General features: G+C 55.7%; 1 protein-coding gene across 2 annotated transcripts in view; it reads left to right on the top strand.

The window, feature by feature from the left end:
• LOC132399515 (tripartite motif-containing protein 46-like) overlaps positions 1 to 15,967 on the top strand; it is a 185,320-nt gene extending 169,353 nt beyond the window's left edge. Inside the window, exons 9-11 of one of the 2 annotated variants that reach the window (XM_059979970.1) lie at positions 6,203 to 6,500; positions 11,692 to 12,071; positions 15,798 to 15,967. In XM_059979970.1, the coding sequence (XP_059835953.1) occupies positions 6,203 to 6,500; positions 11,692 to 12,071; positions 15,798 to 15,892 (773 nt within the window). In that variant the 3' untranslated portion in view covers positions 15,893 to 15,967. Of the gene's footprint in view, positions 1 to 6,202; positions 6,501 to 11,691; positions 12,072 to 15,797 lie in introns of those variants that run through there. The other variant, XM_059979969.1, reaches the window with a different exon arrangement.
• The last annotated feature ends 4,078 nt before the right edge of the window (positions 15,968 to 20,045 follow it).

The raw sequence follows: 20,045 nt of genomic DNA, 5'->3' as shown, positions 1-20,045 counted from the left end.
GGGGAATGCTGTGTCGGGGAATGACGGGCGGCAGCTGAAATCCTTCCTGGATGACCTGGTGCGGGACATCAGGATGAAAAGCAGCCTCGCTCCTTCGGGAGATGGTGGGTCACAGGGAAGCGATGGTAGCAGTCGGGCCCGGAAAGCAAAGGATATTCTTGGTTTTCTTCGGGATAGTGCGGCTGAGGGCGCCATCGCTCTCAGTGGGAAGGGGACTGGTGCTGAGGCCTAGTGTGCTCCCGACATGAAGCTTACCATAGCTAGTCTCAATGTAAACAGTAGCAGGGGCTCTCTCAGCAGGTTTAACAATCTCTCAGTCCTCAGGGATGGGAGATACGCGGTGAGTTTCCTGCAGGAAACCCATACCACCCCGGGGGACGAGTCCGCTTGGCTCCTGCAGTGGCAGGGCGGGGTCTACATGAGTCACCTTAGCTCCAACTCTAGCGGGGTGGCGATCCTGTTCGCCCCAACCTTCCGGCCAGAGATCGTAGGAGTCCAAGATGTTGTGCCCGGCCGTCTGCTCCACCTGGCTGTGCGCCTGGATGGAGTACCGTTACATTTTATCAATGTGTACGCTCCGAGGCGCGGGGTGATGCAGACGCACCTATTCTGTCAGCTGTCCACCTTGCTGAGTTCCATCGATCCTGGGGACTGCGTCATCCTCAGGGGAGACTTCAACTGTACCCTCGAGGTGGAGGACCGCTCGGGCCTCCAACGCGACCCAGCATCGGCGAAAAGGTTAAAGGAGCTAATCGGCTCCTTTGACTTGGTGGACAGCTGGCGGAATCTTCACCCTGACTCTAGCGCCTTCTCCAGAAGATCTAGAGAGGGGGTTCCCGGATAGACCGCCTGTATATCTCTCGGGCTTATGTCTCCCGCGTATCGGCGTCCTCCATGCGGCCGGTGTCGTTCTCGGATCATCACCTTGTGTGGATGGAATTTACTCCTCTGCACCCTCGGGTGGGATCCGGGTATTGGCACTTTAACAACCGGCTGCTGGAGAACAGCCGATTCCGGGATACATTCCGAGCATTCTGGGCCACCTGGAGAGAGAGATGGAGAGAGTTTGGCTCCCTACAGCTGTGGTGGGATGTGGGCAAGGCTACATCCGGTTTTCATGTCGGGAGTACACTAGGGGGTCGACAAAGAGGCGGGGCTCTGAGATTGAGCGGCTTGAGAGAGCGTTGCTTGACCTGGAGTTCCGTCTTGGTCCGACCAGTGGAGACCAACAGCTGTGGCAGGAATACCAGGAGAAGAAGGATGCACTCAGGAATCTGCAGCTTCAGCAGTCCCGAGGTGCGTATGTGAGGTCGTGGATCCAAATGCTGCAAGATTTGGACTACGGCTCACCCTTCTTCTACTCGTTGGAGAAGTGGCGGGGAGTTCAAAAGCAGCTGGTGGAGCTACTGGCTGCTGATGGCTCCTCCATCACGGATCCTGACGAAATTATCAAAGAAACCCGCACTTTCTATCGGTCCTTATTCTCACCGGATCCGTCAAATGTGGGGGCGTGCAGTGAGGTCTGGGAAGATTTGCCAAAGGTCAGCCCAGATGACGCAGCGCGTCTGGACGCCTCCCTCACTGGGGAGGAGCTGTCTACTGCCCTTCGACAACTCCGGAGGGGTAAATCCCCTGGCTTAGATGGTCTGAGTGTAGAGTTTTATCAGGCTTTTTGGGATGTCCTGGGGGTCGATTACAACCTTGTTCTAGGGGAGAGCCTAGCCACCGGGGAAATGCCCCTCTCATGGCGGAGAGCTGTCGTGGTCCTACTGCCCAAGAAGGGAGACCTCCGCCTGCTAAAGAACTGGCGCCCGGTCTCCCTCTTGTGCACGGACTACAAGATCTTCGCCCGGGCAATGGCCAACCGTCTTGGTTCAGTACTGAGACAGGTGATTCATCCTGACCAATCTTACATGGCCCCGGGCCGCTCCATCCAGGACAATGTCCACCTAGTACGGGACCTGATCCACCTGCACCAGGAGACTGGGTCCCGGGCAGCGTTTCTTTCTCTTGACCAGGAGAAGGCGTTTGACCGGGTAGACCACAGTTTCCTGGTGGGCACTCTGCAGGCTTTTGGGCTCGGACCACACTTTGTGGCTCGAGTTCAGCTCCTCTACTCTGCCGCAGAGTGCCTTGTTAAGGTCAATGGATCACTGGCAGCACCCATTCCCTTCAGGAGAGGAGTACGTCAGGGATGCCCCATGTCCGGTCAATTGTATGCGATCTGTGTCGAGCCATTCCTGAGCCTCCTACGGCGAAGGCTGACAGGTCTGGTTCTGCGTGAACCGGACATGGAGGTCGTCCTCTCGGCGTACGCCGATGATGTACTCCTCATGCTGACAGATCCCAATGACCTGCGGAGGATGCGCGAGTGCCAAGACGTTTTCTCGGCGGCATCCTCTTCCAGGATCAACTGGGAGAAATGTTCCGGACTCTTAGTGGGTCAGTGGCAGGTGGACTCCCTTCTGGAGGAGATGAGAGCTTTTGAGTGGAGTACTAGGCGTCTCCTCTATCTGGGAGTCTACCTGAGTCCTTCTGGGGAGACCTGGCTAGCGAACTGGCAGGACCTGGAGACAAAAGTCATGGCCCGGCTGGGGCGCTGGTCAGGCCTTCTCAGGGTGCTTTCCTATCGAGGCAGGGTGGTGGTCATAAACCAGCTGGTGGCCTCCATGTTGTGGTATCGGATGGTCACCTTGGCACCTCCTGCCCCGTTTGTTGCAAGACTGCAGAGGAAGTTAGTGGATTTCTTCTGGAGCAACAGGAAACAGCAGTCTTGAGTCTCCCAGTGGGAGAGGGCGGATAGTGATTGGTGTGTGTTCGAACGCAACTGGCGGCTCTCCGCCTCAGGACTCTGCAGAGATTCCTGTACGCTGAGCACCCTCCTAGGTGGCCCGTGTTGGTGACTTTCTTCCTCCGGAGGTGTTGCTGTCTTCACGAAGACATGCGACTACCCCCGGCGGGCATCAGCTGTGCTGCTTTGCGGAGTCTGCCCGGCTTCTATCAGGACCTGCTGAGAGTCTGGAACAAGGTCGCCTCAGGCCGGGAATCCCCTCCTCTGGCAGAGGGCAGAGTCCTGGCCGACCCTTGTCCTACCTCAGTGGTTGTTGATGCGGCTCAGGTGTGTGGACCGACTCAGGCCGAGCTGCTGGTTGGGCCCAGACCCCGCACTCTTCTCCGGGAGCCATGTCCACACAAGTTGAGCCGTCTCTCATCGATACCCACAGTCCCATTCAGGGATGCAAGTAGGAGGTATCTGTATGGGCTGCTACTCCACATCCTCCACTTCCTTACCCTTGTCCACCGTCCCGACACGCCATGGCGGTCGGTCCTTCCACCCGGAGGTGAGGAGGGTCCCCACTGGAAGTCACTCTATGAGGGGGTTCTTCCCATGCACCTGGGGGATCTCGGCTGGAGGGTGCTGCATAGAGCGGTGCCCTGCAATAAGTTTTTCAGTTTGTACATGGATCTCCCACCCGCATGTCATTTCTGCAGGCTGGAGGAAACCGTGTACCACATGTACATGGAGTGTGCAAGGCTGCAGCCCTTTTTCGCGTACTTGCATGGGCTGCTTCTGGCTGCATTTTAGTCCCACCCTGTTTATGTATGGTCATCCAGTAAGGAGGGGTCATGGAGGGATGAGGATGTCCTTGTAAACTTGCTCCTGGGGCTGGCGAAATCCGCCATGCAAGGGTCATGGAAACGGGTGTCGGGAGGATCTCCCCGGGCAGACTGCCTGGCAATGTTTAGAGGCTACGTTCGTGCTCAGGTAAATATTGAAAAAGAACGCGCGCAGTCCGCGGCGACGTTAGAGGAGTTTCGAGACCGTTGGGCTCCGCGGGGTGTAAATGCCATCGTGGATAGGGATGGCAACATTCTGGTGTCATGTCTATTGTCTATTTGTAGTGAAGTAATTGTGTTAGTCACTGTTTTGTATATATTGTATAGCATCAATATTTGTATTAAAGGAATTTTGTAAAAAAAAAAGTCAGACACAGAGTGAAACTCCCTCCACACCGTCCCATCACACACTCCCGGGGTCAGACACAGAGTGAAACTCCCTCCACACCGTCCCATCACACACTCCCGGGGTCAGACACAGAGTGAAACTCCCTCCACACCGTCCCATCACACACTCCCAGGGTCAGACACAGAGTGAAACTCCCTCCACACCGTCCCATCACACACTCCCAGGGTCAGACACAGAGTGAAACTCCCTCTACACTGTCCCATCACACACTCCCAGGGTCAGACACACAGTGAAACTCCCTCCACACCGTCCCATCACACACTCCCAGGGTCAGATACAGAGTGAAACTCCCTCCACACCGCCCCATCACACACTCCCGGGGTCAGACACAGAGTGAAACTCCCTCCACACCGTCCCATCACACACTCCCAGGGTCAGACACAGAGTGAAACTCCCTCTACACTGTCCCATCACACACTCCCAGGGTCAGACACAGAGTGAAACTCCCTCTACACTGTCCCATCACACACTCCCAGGGTCAGACACAGAGTGAAACTCCCTCTACACTGTCCCATCACACACTCCCAGGGTCAGACACAGAGTGAAACTCCCTCTACACTGTCCCATCACACACTCCCGGGGTCAGACACACAGTGAAACTCCCTCCACACCGTCCCATCACACACTCCCAGGGTCAGATACAGAGTGAAACTCCCTCCACACCGCCCCATCACACACTCCCGGGGTCAGACACAGAGTGAAACTCCCTCCACACCGCCCCATCACACACTCCCGGGGTCAGACACAGAGTGAATCTCCCTCCACACCGTCCCATCACACACTCCCGGGGTCAGACACAGAGTGAAGCTCCCATTGCACCTTCCCATCACACACTCCCGGGGTCAGACAGAGAGTGAAACTCCCTCCACACCGTCCCATCACACACTCCCGGGGTCAGACACAGAGTCAAGCTCCCTCCACACCGTCCCATCACCCACTCCCGGGGTCAGACACAGAGTGAAACTCCCTCCACACCGTCCCATCACACACTCCTGGGGTCAGACACAGTGTGAAACTCCCTCTACACTGTCCCATCACACACTCCCGGGGTCAGACACAGAGTGAAACTCCCTCCACACCGTCCCATCACACACTCCCGGGGTCAGACACAGAGTCAAGCTCCCTCCACACCGTCCCATCACACACTCCCGGGGTCAGACTCAGTGAAACCCTCTACACTGTCCCATCACACACTCCCGGGGTCAGACACAGAGTGAAACTCCCTCCACACTGTCCCATCACACACTCCCGGGGTCAGACAGAGTAAAACTCCCTCCACACCGTCCCATCACACACTCTCGGGGTCAGACACAGAGTGAAACTCCCTCCACACCGTCCCATCAAACGCTCCCGGGGTCAGACAGAGAGTGAAACTCGCTCCACACTGTCCCATCACACACTCCCGGGGTCAGACACAGAGTGAAACTCCCTCCACACCATCCCATCACACACTCCCGGGGTCAGACACAGAGTGAAACTCCCTCCACACCGTCCCATCACCCACTCCCGAGGTCAGACACTGAGTGAAACTCCCTCCACACCGTCCCATCACACACTCCCGGGGTCAGACACAGAGTGAAACTCCCTCCACACCTTCCCATCACACACTCCCGGGGTCAGACTCAGTGAAACTCCCTCTACACTCTCCCATCACACACTCCCTGGGTCAGACAGAGTAAAACTCCCTCCACACCGTCCCATCACACACTCCCGGGGTCAGACACAGAGTGAAACTCCCTCCAGACCGTCCCATCACACACTCCCGGGGTCAGACTGAGAGTGAAACTCGCTCCACACCATCCCATCCCACACTCCCGGGGTCAGACACAGAGTGAAACTCCCTCCAGACCGTCCCATCACACACTCCCGGGATCAGACACAGAGTGAAACTCCCATTGCACCATCATGATGTAACGGAAGATGAAATCCCTCTTTCAGTCTCTGCTTTTCTGACCGGAACTGCAGCTGCTTTGGATATCCGCCAGTTTTCTGATTCTGCTCTGTTCTCTCTCTCTCTCTCTCTCTCTGTGTCTGTGTCTCGATGACATCTTTCACCTCCTCCTCCTTCCCCTTCTCTCATTCTCACATTGTTCTCTGGTCTCACGATCTCTTGTTCCCCCGCTGCCCTCGCCTCATCTCATTTCCCCGCCACCCTCCCCTCATCTCGGCCTCCAGTCCTCCACTTCTTACTGGAGAACAAGTGGGGCTTTACCCAGGACCGCGTGATTATCAGCAAGGACCAGCGGGCTGTCCGCAGCGTCGCCGGCGTCCCCATGCTCTTTGCGGCCGAGCGCATCATGACCTCCTGCCACCTGTCCATTGACCTGGTCATCGGGGACGTGGCGCTGACCCAGGGCAAGCACTACTGGGCCTGCTCGGTCGACCCCGGCTCCTACCTGGCCAAGGTCGGCGTGGGGCTGGAGAGCAAACTCCAGGAGTGGTTCCACGTCCCTCAGGACGTGGTCAGCCCCAGGTACTCGACCCGTGATTCGTGCTGCCCGCCAGAGACCCTCAATCCGAACTGCCCACTGGGTCCGAACTGCCCAGTTACATGGGAGAGTGTTACAGTGTTATAGTTGTGGGAGACTGACGGGGAGGGTTATAGTTACGGGGGAGACTGACGGGGAGGGTTATAGTTACGGGGGAGACTGACGGGGAGGGTTATAGTTACGGGGGAGACTGACGGGGAGGGTTATAGTTACAGGGGGAGACTGACGGGGAGGGTTATAGTTACGGGGAGACTGACGGAGAAGGTTATAGTTACAGGGGGAGACTGACGGGGAGGGATATAGTTACAGGGGGAGACTGACGGGGAGGGTTATAGTTACGGGGGAGACTGACGGGGAGGGTTATAGTTACGGGGGAGACTGACGGTGAGGGTTATAGTTACAGGGGGAGACTGACGGGGAGGGTTATAGTTACAGGGGGAGACTGACGGGGAGGGTTATAGTTACGGGGAGACTGACGGGGAGGGTTATAGTTACGGGGGAGACTGACGGTGAGGGTTATAGTTACGGGTGAGACTGACGGGGAGGGTTATAGTTACAGTGGGAGACTGACAGGGGGGGTTATAGTTACGGGGGAGACTGACGGGGAGGGTTATAGTTACGGGGAGACTGACGGGGAGGGTTATAGTTACGGGGGAGACTGACGGGGAGGGTTATAGTTACAGTGGGAGACTGACGGGGAGGGTTATAGTTACAGGGGGAGACTGACGGGGAGGGTTATAGTTACAGGGGGAGACTGACGGGGAGGGTTATAGTTACGGGGAGACTGACGGAGAAGGTTATAGTTACAGGGGGAGACTGACGGGGAGGGTTACAGTTACGGGGGAGACTGACGGGGAGGGTTATAGTTACAGTGGGAGACTGACGGGGAGGGTTATAGTTACAGGGGGAGACTGACGGGGAGGGATATAGTTACAGGGGGAGACTGACGGGGAGGGTTATAGTTACAGGGGAGACTGGGGATATTTAGAGCTACTTGAGGGGAGAGACTGACGAGGAGCGTTATAGTTGTGGGAGACTGACATGGAGGGTTATAGTTACAGGGGGCGACTGACGGGGAGGGTTATAGTTACGGGGAGACTGACTGGCAGGGTTGTAGTTACAGGGGGAGACTGACGGGGAGGGTTATAGTTACGGGGAGACTGACGGGGAGGGTTATAGTTACGGGGGAGACTGACGGGAGGGTTATAGTTACGGGGGAGACTGACGGGGAGGGTTATAGTTATGGGGGAGACTGACGGGGAGGGTTATAGTTACGGGGGAGACTTACGGGGAGGGTTATAGTTACCGGGGAGACTGACGGGGAGGGTTATAGTTACGGGGGAGACTGACGGGGAGGGTTATAGTTACGGGGAGACTGACGGGGAGTGTTATAGTTACGGGGAGACTGACGGGGAGGGTTATAGTTACGGGGAGACTGACGGGAAGGGTTATAGTTACGGGGAGACTGACGGGGAGTGTTATAGTTACGGGGAGACTGACGGGGAGGGTTATAGTTACGGGGAGACTGACGGGAAGGGTTATAGTTACAGGGGGAGACTGACGGGGAGGGTTATAGTTACGGGGAGACTGAAGGAGTGGGTTATAGTTACAGGGGAGACTGAAGGGGAGGGTTATAGTTACGGGGGGAGACTGACGGAGAGGGTTATAGTTACGGGTGAGACTGACGGGGAGGGTTATAGTTACGGGGAGACTGACGGGGAGGGTTATAGTTACGGGGAGACTGACGGGGAGGGTTATAGTTACGGGGAGACTGACGGGGAGGGTTATAGTTACAGGGAGACTGACGGGGAGGGTTATAGTTACGGGGAGACTGACGGGGAGGGTTATAGTTACGGGGAGACTGACGGGGAGGGTTATAGTTACAGGGGGAGACTGACGGGGAGGGTTATAGTTACAGGGGGAGACTGACGGAGAAGGTTATAGTTACGGGGAGACAGACGGGGAGGGTTATAGTTACGGGAGAGACTGACGGGGAGGGTTATAGTTACAGGGGGAGACTGACGGAGAAGGTTAAAGTTACAGGGGGAGACTGACGGAGAAGGTTATAGTTACAGGGGGAGACTGACGGGGAGGGTTATAGTTACAGGGGGAGACTAACGGGGAGGGTTATAGTTACAGGGGAGACTGACGGGGAGGGTTATAGTTACAGGGGGAGACTGACGGAGAAGGTTATAGTTACGGGGGAGACTGACGGAGAAGGTTATAGTTACAGGGGGAGACTGACGGGGAGGGTTATAGTTACAGGGGGAGACTGACGGGGAGGGTTATAGTTACAGGGGGAGACTGACGGAGAAGGTTTTAGTTACGGGGGAGACTGACGGGGAGGGTTATAGTTACGGGGAGACTGACGGGGAGGGTTATAGTTACGGGGGAGACTGACGGGGAGGGTTATAGTTACGGGGGAGACTGACGGGGAGGGTTATAGTTACGGGAGAGACTGGGGATATTTAGAGCTACTTGAGGGGGGAGACTGACGGGGAGGGTTATAGTTACGGGGGAGACTGACGGGGAGGGTTATAGTTACGGGAGAGACTGACGGGGAGGGTTATAGTTACAGGGGAGACTGGGGATATTTAGAGCTACTTGAGGGGGGAGACTGACGGGGAGGGTTATAGTTACGGGGGAGACTGACGGGGAGGGTTATAGTTACGGGGGAGACTGACGGGGAGGGATATTGTTACCTGGTGGGGGTGGGGGGAGTTTGATGGGGCTGTTTATAGTTACGGTAGGAGACTGAGTTTGGGGACTGTGGGGAAGTTTAATTGAGGTTGCGGGTGGTGAGTTGGGGATGGGGGGGGGGATTTCACCTGTGATCCGAGGAGCCCAGAGCAGTGTCATAGGGGCTGGGACAAGGGACCACTGGTTGTGTTTACACCGAGAGGAGGAGAGTGTGCTGGTGTCTGCGCTCTGGGCTCCACGGTTAGTAGCTCTCCGAGTCTGGAGCTGCTCAACGATTGTCACGGCCTGTTGGGCTCTCAGGAACTGACGAGAGCCCAGACTGGACCGATGTTGTTCTGGGACATGTGGGCCCCCCGCGATGTTGTTCTGGGACATGTGGGCCCCCCGCGATGTTGTTCTGGGACATGTGGGCCACCCGCGATGTTGTTCTGGGACACGTGGGCCCCCTGTGATGTTTTCCTGGGACATGTGGGCCCCCTGTGATGTTGTCCTGGGACATGTGGGCCCCCTGCGATGTTGTCCTGGGACATGTGGGCCCCCTGCGATGTTGTTCTGGGACATGTGAGCCCCCTGCGATGTTGTTCTGGGACATCTGGGACATGTGGGCCCCCTGCGATGTTGTCCTGGGACATGTGGGCCCCCCTGCGATGTTGTTCTGGGACATGTGGGCCCCTGCGATGTTGTTCTGGGACATGTGGGCCCCCTGCGATGTTGTCCTGGGACATGTGGGCTCCCTGCGATGTTGTCCTGGGACATGTGGGCCCCTGCGATGTTGTCCTGGGACATGTGGGCCCCTGCGATGTTGTCCTGGGACATGTGGGCCCCTGCGATGTTGTCCTGGGACATGTGGGCCCCCTGCGATGTTGTCCTGGGACATGTGGGCTCCCTGCGATGTTGTTCTGAGACATGTGGGCCCCTGCGATGTTGTCCTGGGACATGTGGGCCCCTGCGATGTTGTCCTGGGACATGTGGGCCCCTGCGATGTTGTCCTGGGACATGTGGGCCCCCTGCGATGTTGTCCTGGGACATGTGGGCCCCCTGCGATGTTGTCCTGGGACATGTGGGCCCCCTGCGATGTTGTTCTGGGACATGTGGGCCCCCTGCGATGTTGTTCTGGGACATGTGGGCCCCCTGCGATGTTGTTCTGGGACATGTGGGCCCCCTGGGATGTTGTTCTGGGACATGTGGGCCCCCTGCGATGTTGTTCTGGGACATGTGGGCCCCTGCGATGTTGTCCTGGGACATGTGGGCCCCCTGCGATGTTGTCCTGGGACATGTGGGCCCCCTGCGATGTTGTTCTGGGACATGTGGGCCCCCTGCGATGTTGTTCTGGGACATGTGGGCCCCCTGCGATGTTGTTCTGGGACATGTGGGCCCCCTGGGATGTTGTTCTGGGACATGTGGGCCCCCTGCGATGTTGTTCTGGGACATGTGGGCCCCCCGCGATGTTGTTCTGGGACATGTGGGCTCCTCCTGGGATGTTGCTCAGTCTGTAGGAATCTGCTGGGAAACGTTACCTCCCCCCCCCCCCGCGTACGGGGATCCAAATCTCGGAGCTGCTCCTTATCCGGACGAGGACGGTCCACACCTCCGTGCTGAATCAAAGGGGACTCATTCCTCTCTTTTCCCTCCTCCCTCGCTAAACCTGGTCTCATTCTGGTCAGGTTGCCCTTTACCCTCCGAAAGGTCTGGGTTCCTGCTGAGCTCCACCCCTCAGGCCTCTCCCTCGCTCCCACGGAGGAGAGCCTCAGCGTCTTCTCAGTCCCGGAGGCGACCCTTCATCCTCACAGGATTCCCAGGACGCTGACTCGCCATTTCCCCTCGTGCCGTTGTGACAGTCTGCTTCTCTCATCGTAAATGATGACCACAAAATCTTAACGACCAGCTGTAACCTTTTGCATTGAGAAGCAAGCAGAAGGAAGTCACTTAATTACACAGTTTACTACGAAGGCGTATATTTCTTTGGTACACCTTGCCAAACTGTCTACTTTATGGTACATTCCTGCCGAATAAGATAGAGTCTACAGAGTCTAAACAATGCACAATGGCACAGTTTATATCTAATGTACGTAGCACATCCCACAGAATCTGCTTGTACAATGTCAATGTATTAACCAAGTGGTCTGTTTATTCTGCAAACACACCGCAGTAGTTTGCACAGCTCTGTAACCACATCGCCCCTGCCCTCCCCGGCCCCTGCAGTCTGTAGAGTCCACACAGCGTTATTCCCCCCACTGGCCCCTACAATCTGTGGAGTGCCCTCCCCTCCCCGGCCCCTGCAGTCCTCAGAGTCTGTGCGTTTCATTGCGGGATGATCTGTTTCCATTTTACGTTGTATTTGAAACAACAGCAGAGTCTCCTGACAGCAGCAGGATTTCTCTGGTGGGGAGTTGTGTGGAGATTGCCGGGAGGGGTTCATTCATTCGCCCTCATCGCTGCCGCGAGCTTTAACCACATGACCCCACCCCTCTGCAGGTACGATCCTGACAGCGGGCACGACAGCGGGGCCGAGGACGCCACGGTGGAGGCCTCTCCGCCGTATGCCTTCTTGACCATCGGCATGGGCAAGGTGCTGCTGCCACAAGGCTCCCCCCCCTCGCCGCCACCGCCCGCCCGTGACCCTGGTGGGGGCACGGTCCCCCTACCCTCCCGGCTGGGTGTCTGCCTGGACTACGAGAGGGGCCGGGTGACCTTCTACGACGCGGTGTCGCTGCGGAGCCTGTGGGAATGCGCCGTGGACTGCAGTGGCCCCGTCTGCCCCGCCTTCTGCTTCGTCGGGGGGGGTGCCCTCCACCTCCAGGAGCTGGTGACAGCCAAGTCTGAGCAGAAGGCCCCAAATGGCACCATCCAGAAGGGTGAGTGGGGGCTGGAGGAAGGTGGGGGTGGACAACACCGTGGGCGGGCTTCTCCCCTCCCATTCCAAAAGCCAGTCTAAAACCCACAGCCAGCGTCCTCCCCCGTCCCTGGAGACGCAGCGCGGCGGGGAACGTAAGGACAAGGGATTCTGCAGGTGCTGGACAACCACACACAAAATGCTGGAGAAACTCTGCAGATCAGGAGACCCTGATGGTATGACCATCCATTTCGCTAAATTCCAATAACCCCACCCACCTTTCTCCATTTTCCCATTTTGGACCCCCACTCACCCCATCCCTCATCTGCATATCACCATCCTCCGCTTCCCCTCCTCTCCCCCCCCACTCCTTCCTTCCATGATCCAATGTCCTCTCCGATTAGATTCCTCCTCCTTCAGGTCGTTACCTCTTCCACCAATCACCTTCCAGCTTCTTACTTCATTTCGCCCCCCCCCCCCCCCCCCCCAGTCTCTCCCTCCCCGCCAAACCTTCTTACTCGGGATTTCCCCCTCCCTTGCCAGTCCTGGTGAATGGCGTTGGCCTGAAACGTGAACAGTTTATTCACCTCTGTAGATGCTACCTGACCGGCTGAGTTCCCCCAGCATTTGGTATGTGTTGCACATCAGGGGAACAGGCCTTTCAGCCCATTGTCTCTGTACTCACCTCCTTTGCCAGTCTATCGGGTCCGATGACCTCCACTCCCTATTCTATACAGTCACTATCAGTGATTCTACAACTCAAGTTCTGCATTCTATTTATTGTTGTTTTATTTTGCTTGTGTATTTATCTCCTGTTGCAGGTTGGTTTGTCACTCTTTGTGTGTGCTTTTTCATTGACTCTGCCGTGTTTCTTTGCTTCACTGGGAGTATGCAGAGAGCCGATTTGTGAAGATGGGGCTGTGACTGAAGGAGTGAGAGAGAGGTGGAGAGGGGAGACTGATTCCGGGGAGTGCAGCAGACCGGGAGAGGCAGAGACAGGCTGGGGAATCACGAACCAGAAGGCACCGGAAAGGGGGAGAGGAACCTGAGGGGCAAACATTTGGTGGTTCGTTATGGAACAGGCTGTCAGAGGAAGTTTTATGAGGGAGGTAGATTTACAACATTGAAAAGACACTTGGACAGGGATATGGACAGGTACACAGATAGGAAAGGTTTAGAGGGATACGGACAGGTACACGGATAGGAAAGGTTTATAGGGATACGGACAGGTACACAGATAGGAAAGGTTTATAGGGATACGGACAGGTACACGGATAGGAAAGGTTTAGAGGGATACGGACAGGTACACGGATAGGAAAGGTTTAGAGGGATACGGACAGGTACACGGATAGGAAAGGTTTATAGGGATACGGACAGGTACACGGATAGGAAAGGTTTAGAGGGATACGGACAGGTACACGGATAGGAAAGGTTTAGAGGGATACGGACAGGTACACGGATAGGAAAGGTTTATAGGGATACGGACAGGTACACGGATAGGAAAGGTTTAGAGGGATACGGACAGGTACACGGATAGGAAAGGTTTAGAGGGATACGGACAGGTACACGGATAGGAAAGGTTTAGAGGGATACGGACAGGTACACAGATAGGAAAGGTTTAGAGGGATACGGACAGGTACGCGGATAGGAAAGGTTTAGAGGGATACGGACAGGTACACGGATAGGAAAGGTTTAGAGGGATACGGACAGGTACACAGATAGGAAAGGTTTAGAGGGATACGGACAGGTACGCGGATAGGAAAGGTTTAGAGGGATACGGACAGGTACACGGATAGGAAAGGTTTAGAGGGATACGGACAGGTACGCGGATAGGAAAGGTTTAGAGGGATACGGACAGGTACACAGATAGGAAAGGTTTAGAGGGATACGGACAGGTACGCGGATAGGAAAGGTTTAGAGGGATACGGATAGGAAAGGTTCAGAGGGATACGGACAGGTACACGGATAGGAAAGGTTTAGAGGGATACGGACAGGTACACGGATAGGAAAGGTTTAGAGGGATACGGACAGGTACGCGGATAGGAAAGGTTTAGAGGGATACGGACAGGTACACAGATAGGAAAGGTTTAGAGGGATACGGACAGGTACGCGGATAGGAAAGGTTTAGAGGGATACGGACAGGTACACGGATAGGAAAGGTTTAGAGGGATACGGACAGGTACGCGGATAGGAAAGGTTTAGAGGGATACGGACAGGTACACAGATAGGAAAGGTTTATAGGGATACGGACAGGTACACGGATAGGAAAGGTTTAGAGGGATACGGACAGGTACACGGATAGGAAAGGTTTAGAGGGATACGGACAGGTACACGGATAGGAAAGGTTTATAGGGATACGGACAGGTACACGGATAGGAAAGGTTTAGAGGGATACGGACAGGTACACGGATAGGAAAGGTTTAGAGGGATACGGACAGGTACACGGATAGGAAAGGTTTAGAGGGATACGGACAGGTACACAGATAGGAAAGGTTTAGAGGGATACGGACAGGTACGCGGATAGGAAAGGTTTAGAGGGATACGGACAGGTACACGGATAGGAAAGGTTTAGAGGGATACGGACAGGTACACAGATAGGAAAGGTTTAGAGGGATACGGACAGGTACGCGGATAGGAAAGGTTTAGAGGGATACGGACAGGTACACGGATAGGAAAGGTTTAGAGGGATACGGACAGGTACGCGGATAGGAAAGGTTTAGAGGGATACGGACAGGTACACAGATAGGAAAGGTTTAGAGGGATACGGACAGGTACGCGGATAGGAAAGGTTTAGAGGGATACGGATAGGAAAGGTTCAGAGGGATACGGACAGGTACACGGATAGGAAAGGTTTAGAGGGATACGGACAGGTACACGGATAGGAAAGGTTTAGAGGGATACGGACAGGTACGCGGATAGGAAAGGTTTAGAGGGATACGGACAGGTACACAGATAGGAAAGGTTTAGAGGGATACGGACAGGTACGCGGATAGGAAAGGTTTAGAGGGATACGGACAGGTACACGGATAGGAAAGGTTTAGAGGGATACGGACAGGTACGCGGATAGGAAAGGTTTAGAGGGATACGGACAGGTACACAGATAGGAAAGGTTTAGAGGGATACGGACAGGTACGCGGATAGGAAAGGTTTAGAGGGATACGGATAGGAAAGGTTCAGAGGGATACGGACAGGTACACAGATAGGATAGGTTTAGAGGGATATGGACAGGTACGCGGAGAGGAAAGGTTTAGAGGGATACGAACAGGTACACGGATAGGAAAGGAAACACCTCTGTCTTTGGAATGTGGGCTGAAACGGGAGCACTGGGAGGAAACCCAGACGGTCATGGGGTGAATGTTTCGGAGTTGGACCTTGGTCGTAGTAGCACTGCCACCGTGCGCTGACAGCTTACCTACACCTATTAAATCCCTCCCATCTCACCTTACACCTGTGCCCTCTTGCTCTCGATTCCTGACCATGGGGAGAGGTCTGTGGGAATTTGTCCTATCTCTGCCTCTCATGATTATCTATGCCTCAGTCTGCTATGCTGAGATGAATGAAGTCCCAGCCTGCTCTACCTTTCCCCATTATTCAGTCCCTACATCTTTGGAAATCTCCTCTGGACACTTCCTTTTGGGGGGAGGCATTGGGGCAGAATTATCCTGAGGAGCACAAGACGTAGCCTGTTGTTGTACCATCCTAATGTATTCGAGGTTGTGTTAACCCATTTGTGATTTGCCCCCTTTAGCTGTGAACAACTGCAGCCCCTTCGGAGGGTGGACCCCCGGATCCCTACCTTCTGCTGTTCTGTGCCCTCGTCCGGATTCTGGAACGCCGATATGAAGCTCAAAGTCAATACCCTCCCCCCGATTTCCCACCTCCCCCACCCCCCGGCGTCCACAGCCAGGAGTTGCAAATATCCCGGTGCAAGGAAGCAGGGAGGGAGGGTGGGGGAAACGGGGAGGGGCGCACGTCAATGCTCTGTTGGAGTGATGAGTGCAGGAGGGAGGTGGGGATAGGGGGTGAATTGTGTGTTGTTGGGTTTTCTTTGCTCCTTAGAGTTGGGTTGCATTTTGTTTCACCAGAGGGAAGAGTGAGTGGATTTGTGATGTGGTGCTACACGAGAGCCCCTCCCCCCGGAAATGCAGCCTCTGGGCACCAAAGCATCTGTCATTCTTGCACCTTCCCTCACCTCTGAATGCCCTCAGTGATCACTGGATCCCTTTCGCCTGGGTTTGTATCACTCGGCATACTCTGGACCAGGGGCTCCCAACCTTTCTTTTTCAATGCCAGGGTTCCGTGGACCCCAGGCTGGGGAGCCCTGGATCCCAGGACTGCGCGTGTGGACTCTGCAATGTACCACAGGGTGGGCTCTGTAGTGCATCGTACAGCGAGTTTCTGCAGTCTGGTAGCTGCAGTTTATCAGACTCTTGCTATTCTGTAGCACAGGATCTCTGTCGTCTGGCTACCGCAGTACCCCGCTTAGCTAGATCCTGTGGACACTGATATAGGGTGAGTCGGGATGGGTTCAGCCGCAGTACCCCGCACAGCTAGATCCTGTGGACACTGATATAGGGTGAGTCGGGATGGGTTCAGCCGCAGTACCCCACACAGCTAGATCCTGTGGACACTGATACAGGGTGAGTCGGGATGGGTTCAGCCGCAGTACCCCGCACAGCTAGATCCTGTGGACACTGATATAGGGTGAGTCGGGATGGGTTCAGCCGCAGTACCCCACACAGCTAGATCCTGTGGACACTGATACAGGGTGAGTCGGGATGGGTTCAGCCGCAGTACCCCGCACAGCTAGGTCCTGTGGTCTGTCTGATACAGGGTGAGTCGGGATGGGTTCAGCCGCAGTACCCCACACAGCTAGATCCTGTGGACACTGATACAGGGTGAGTCGGGATGGGTTCAGCCGCAGTACCCCACACAGCTAGATCCTGTGGACACTGATACAGGGTGAGTCGGGATGGGTTCAGCCGCAGTACCCCGCACAGCTAGATCCTGTGGACTGTCTGATACAGGGTGAGTCGGGATGGGTTCAGCCGCAGTACCCCACACAGCTAGATCCTGTGGACTGTCTGATACAGGGTGAGTCGGGATGGGTTCAGCCGCAGTACCCCACACAGCTAGATCCTGTGGACACTGATACAGGGTGAGTCGGGATGGGTTCAGCCGCAGTACCCCACACAGCTAGATCCTGTGGACACTGATACAGGGTGAGTCGGGATGGGTTCAGCCGCAGTACCCCGCACAGCTAGATCCTGTGGTCTGTCTGATACAGGGTGAGTCGGGATGGGTTCAGCCGCAGTACCCCGCACAGCTAGATCCTGTGGACTGTCTGATACAGGGTGAGTCGGGATGGGTTCAGCCGCAGTACCCCGCACAGCTAGATCCTGTGGACTGTCTGATACAGGGTGAGTCGGGATGGGTTCAGCCGCAGTACCCCACACAGCTAGATCCTGTGGACACTGCTACAGGGTGAGTCGGGATGGGTTCAGCCGCAGTACCCCGCACAGCTAGATCCTGTGGTCTGTCTGATACAGGGTGAGTCGGGATGGGTTCAGCCGCAGTACCCCGCACAGCTAGGTCCTGTGGTCTGTCTGATACAGGGTGAGTCGGGATGGGTTCAGCCGCAGTACCCCACACAGCTAGATCCTGTGGACACTGATACAGGGTGAGTCGGGATGGGTTCAGCCGCAGTACCCCACACAGCTAGATCCTGTGGAGTGTCTGATACAGGGTGAGTCGGGATGGGTTCAGCCGCAGTACCCCACACAGCTAGATCCTGTGGACTGTCTGATACAGGGTGAGTCGGGATGGGTTCAGCCGCAGTACCCCACACAGCTAGATCCTGTGGACACTGATACAGGGTGAGTCGGGATGGGTTCAGCCGCAGTACCCCGCACAGCTAGATCCTGTGGACACTGATACAGGGTGAGTCGGGATGGGTTCAGCCGCAGTACCCCGCACAGCTAGATCCTGTGGACTGTCTGATACAGGGTGAGTCGGGATGGGTTCAGCCGCAGTACCCCACACAGCTAGATCCTGTGGACTGTCTGATACAGGGTGAGTCGGGATGGGTTCAGCCGCAGTACCCCACACAGCTAGATCCTGTGGACACTGATACAGGGTGAGTCGGGATGGGTTCAGCCGCAGTACCCCACACAGCTAGATCCTGTGGACACTGATACAGGGTGAGTCGGGATGGGTTCAGCCGCAGTACCCCGCACAGCTAGATCCTGTGGTCTGTCTGATACAGGGTGAGTCGGGATGGGTTCAGCCGCAGTACCCCGCACAGCTAGATCCTGTGGACTGTCTGATACAGGGTGAGTCGGGATGGGTTCAGCCGCAGTACCCCGCACAGCTAGATCCTGTGGACTGTCTGATACAGGGTGAGTCGGGATGGGTTCAGCCGCAGTACCCAACACAGCTAGATCCTGTGGTCTGTCTGATACAGGGTGAGTCGGGATGGGTTCAGCCGCAGTACCCCGCACAGCTAGATCCTGTGGTCTGTCTGATACAGGGTGAGTCGGGATGGGTTCAGCCGCAGTACCCCGCACAGCTAGATCCTGTGGTCTGTCTGATACAGGGTGAGTCGGGATGGGTTCAGCCGCAGTACCCCGCACAGCTAGATGCTGTGGACTGTCTGATACAGGGTGAGTCGGGATGGGTTCAGCCGCAGTACCCCGCACAGCTAGATCCTGTGGACACTGATACAGGGTGAGTCGGGATGGGTTCAGCCGCAGTACCCCACACAGCTAGATCCTGTGGTCTGTCTGATACAGGGTGAGTCGGGATGGGTTCAGCCGCAGTACCCCGCACAGCTAGATCCTGTGGACACTGATACAGGGTGAGTCGGGATGGGTTCAGCCGCAGTACCCCACACAGCTAGATCCTGTGGACACTGATACAGGGTGAGTCGGGATGGGTTCAGCCGCAGTACCCCGCACAGCTAGATCCTGTGGGCACTGATACAGGGTGAGTCGGGATGGGTTCAGCCGCAGTACCCCGCACAGCTAGATCCTGTGGTCTGTCTGATACAGGGTGAGTCGGGATGGGTTCAGCCGCAGTACCCCGCACAGCTAGATCCTGTGGTCTGTCTGATACAGGGTGAGTCGGGATGGGTTCAGCCACAGTACCCCGCACAGCTAGATCCTGTGGTCTGTCTGATACAGGGTGAGTCGGGATGGGTTCAGCCGCAGTTCCCCACACAGCTAGATCCTGTGGACACTGATACAGGGTGAGTCGGGATGGGTTCAGCCGCAGTACCCCACACAGCTAGATCCTGTGGACACTGATACAGGGTGAGTCGGGATGGGTTCAGCCGCAGTACCCCGCACAGCTAGATCCTGTGGACACTGATACAGGGTGAGTCGGGATGGGTTCAGCCGCAGTACCCCACACAGCTAGATCCTGTGGTCTGTCTGATACAGGGTGAGTCGGGAGTCACCCAAGTCTGAAGTTTGCTGTAGATTCTGCAGGCTGATGCACTGTACCACAGGGATGCATTCTGCTGTAGTGCAATCTGTAAGTAGATTCTGCAGGCTAATGCACTGTACCACAGGGATGCATTCTGCTGTAGTGCATAGCAGAAACAGACTTGCTGTAATTTGCCCCCTAAGTGGATTCTGTGGACCAATGCAGTATACCTCAGTGGTATAACCCCATAACTAGATTCTGCAGACTGTCTGCTGTAGTGTAGGACAACTAAATTCTACAGACTTCTGCAGTGTACCATACAAAGTAGAATTGACTCTGCTGCAGCAGGTCCCAAAAGTAGATTCTGTGTATTGATGCTCTTTGTCCCTGCGTTCTGCGCGCAAGTAGATTCTGTAGACTGTTTGATTCAGCATGTGTATAGATTCCAAATGGTACCAGTAGGGAAGGACGTTGAATTGTGCCCGGCGTGCACGGGCCGGTCTCACACTGACCCACTGAAGCTGCCGGCTTCCTGCCCTGCTCGCCAGACCTTTGTCCTTTCTATGTGAGT

This window comes from Hypanus sabinus, chromosome 9, assembly GCF_030144855.1.
Source record: "Hypanus sabinus isolate sHypSab1 chromosome 9, sHypSab1.hap1, whole genome shotgun sequence".
Lineage (NCBI taxonomy): Eukaryota > Metazoa > Chordata > Chondrichthyes > Myliobatiformes > Dasyatidae > Hypanus > Hypanus sabinus.
This window is presented reverse-complemented; position numbering and strand designations above follow the sequence as displayed.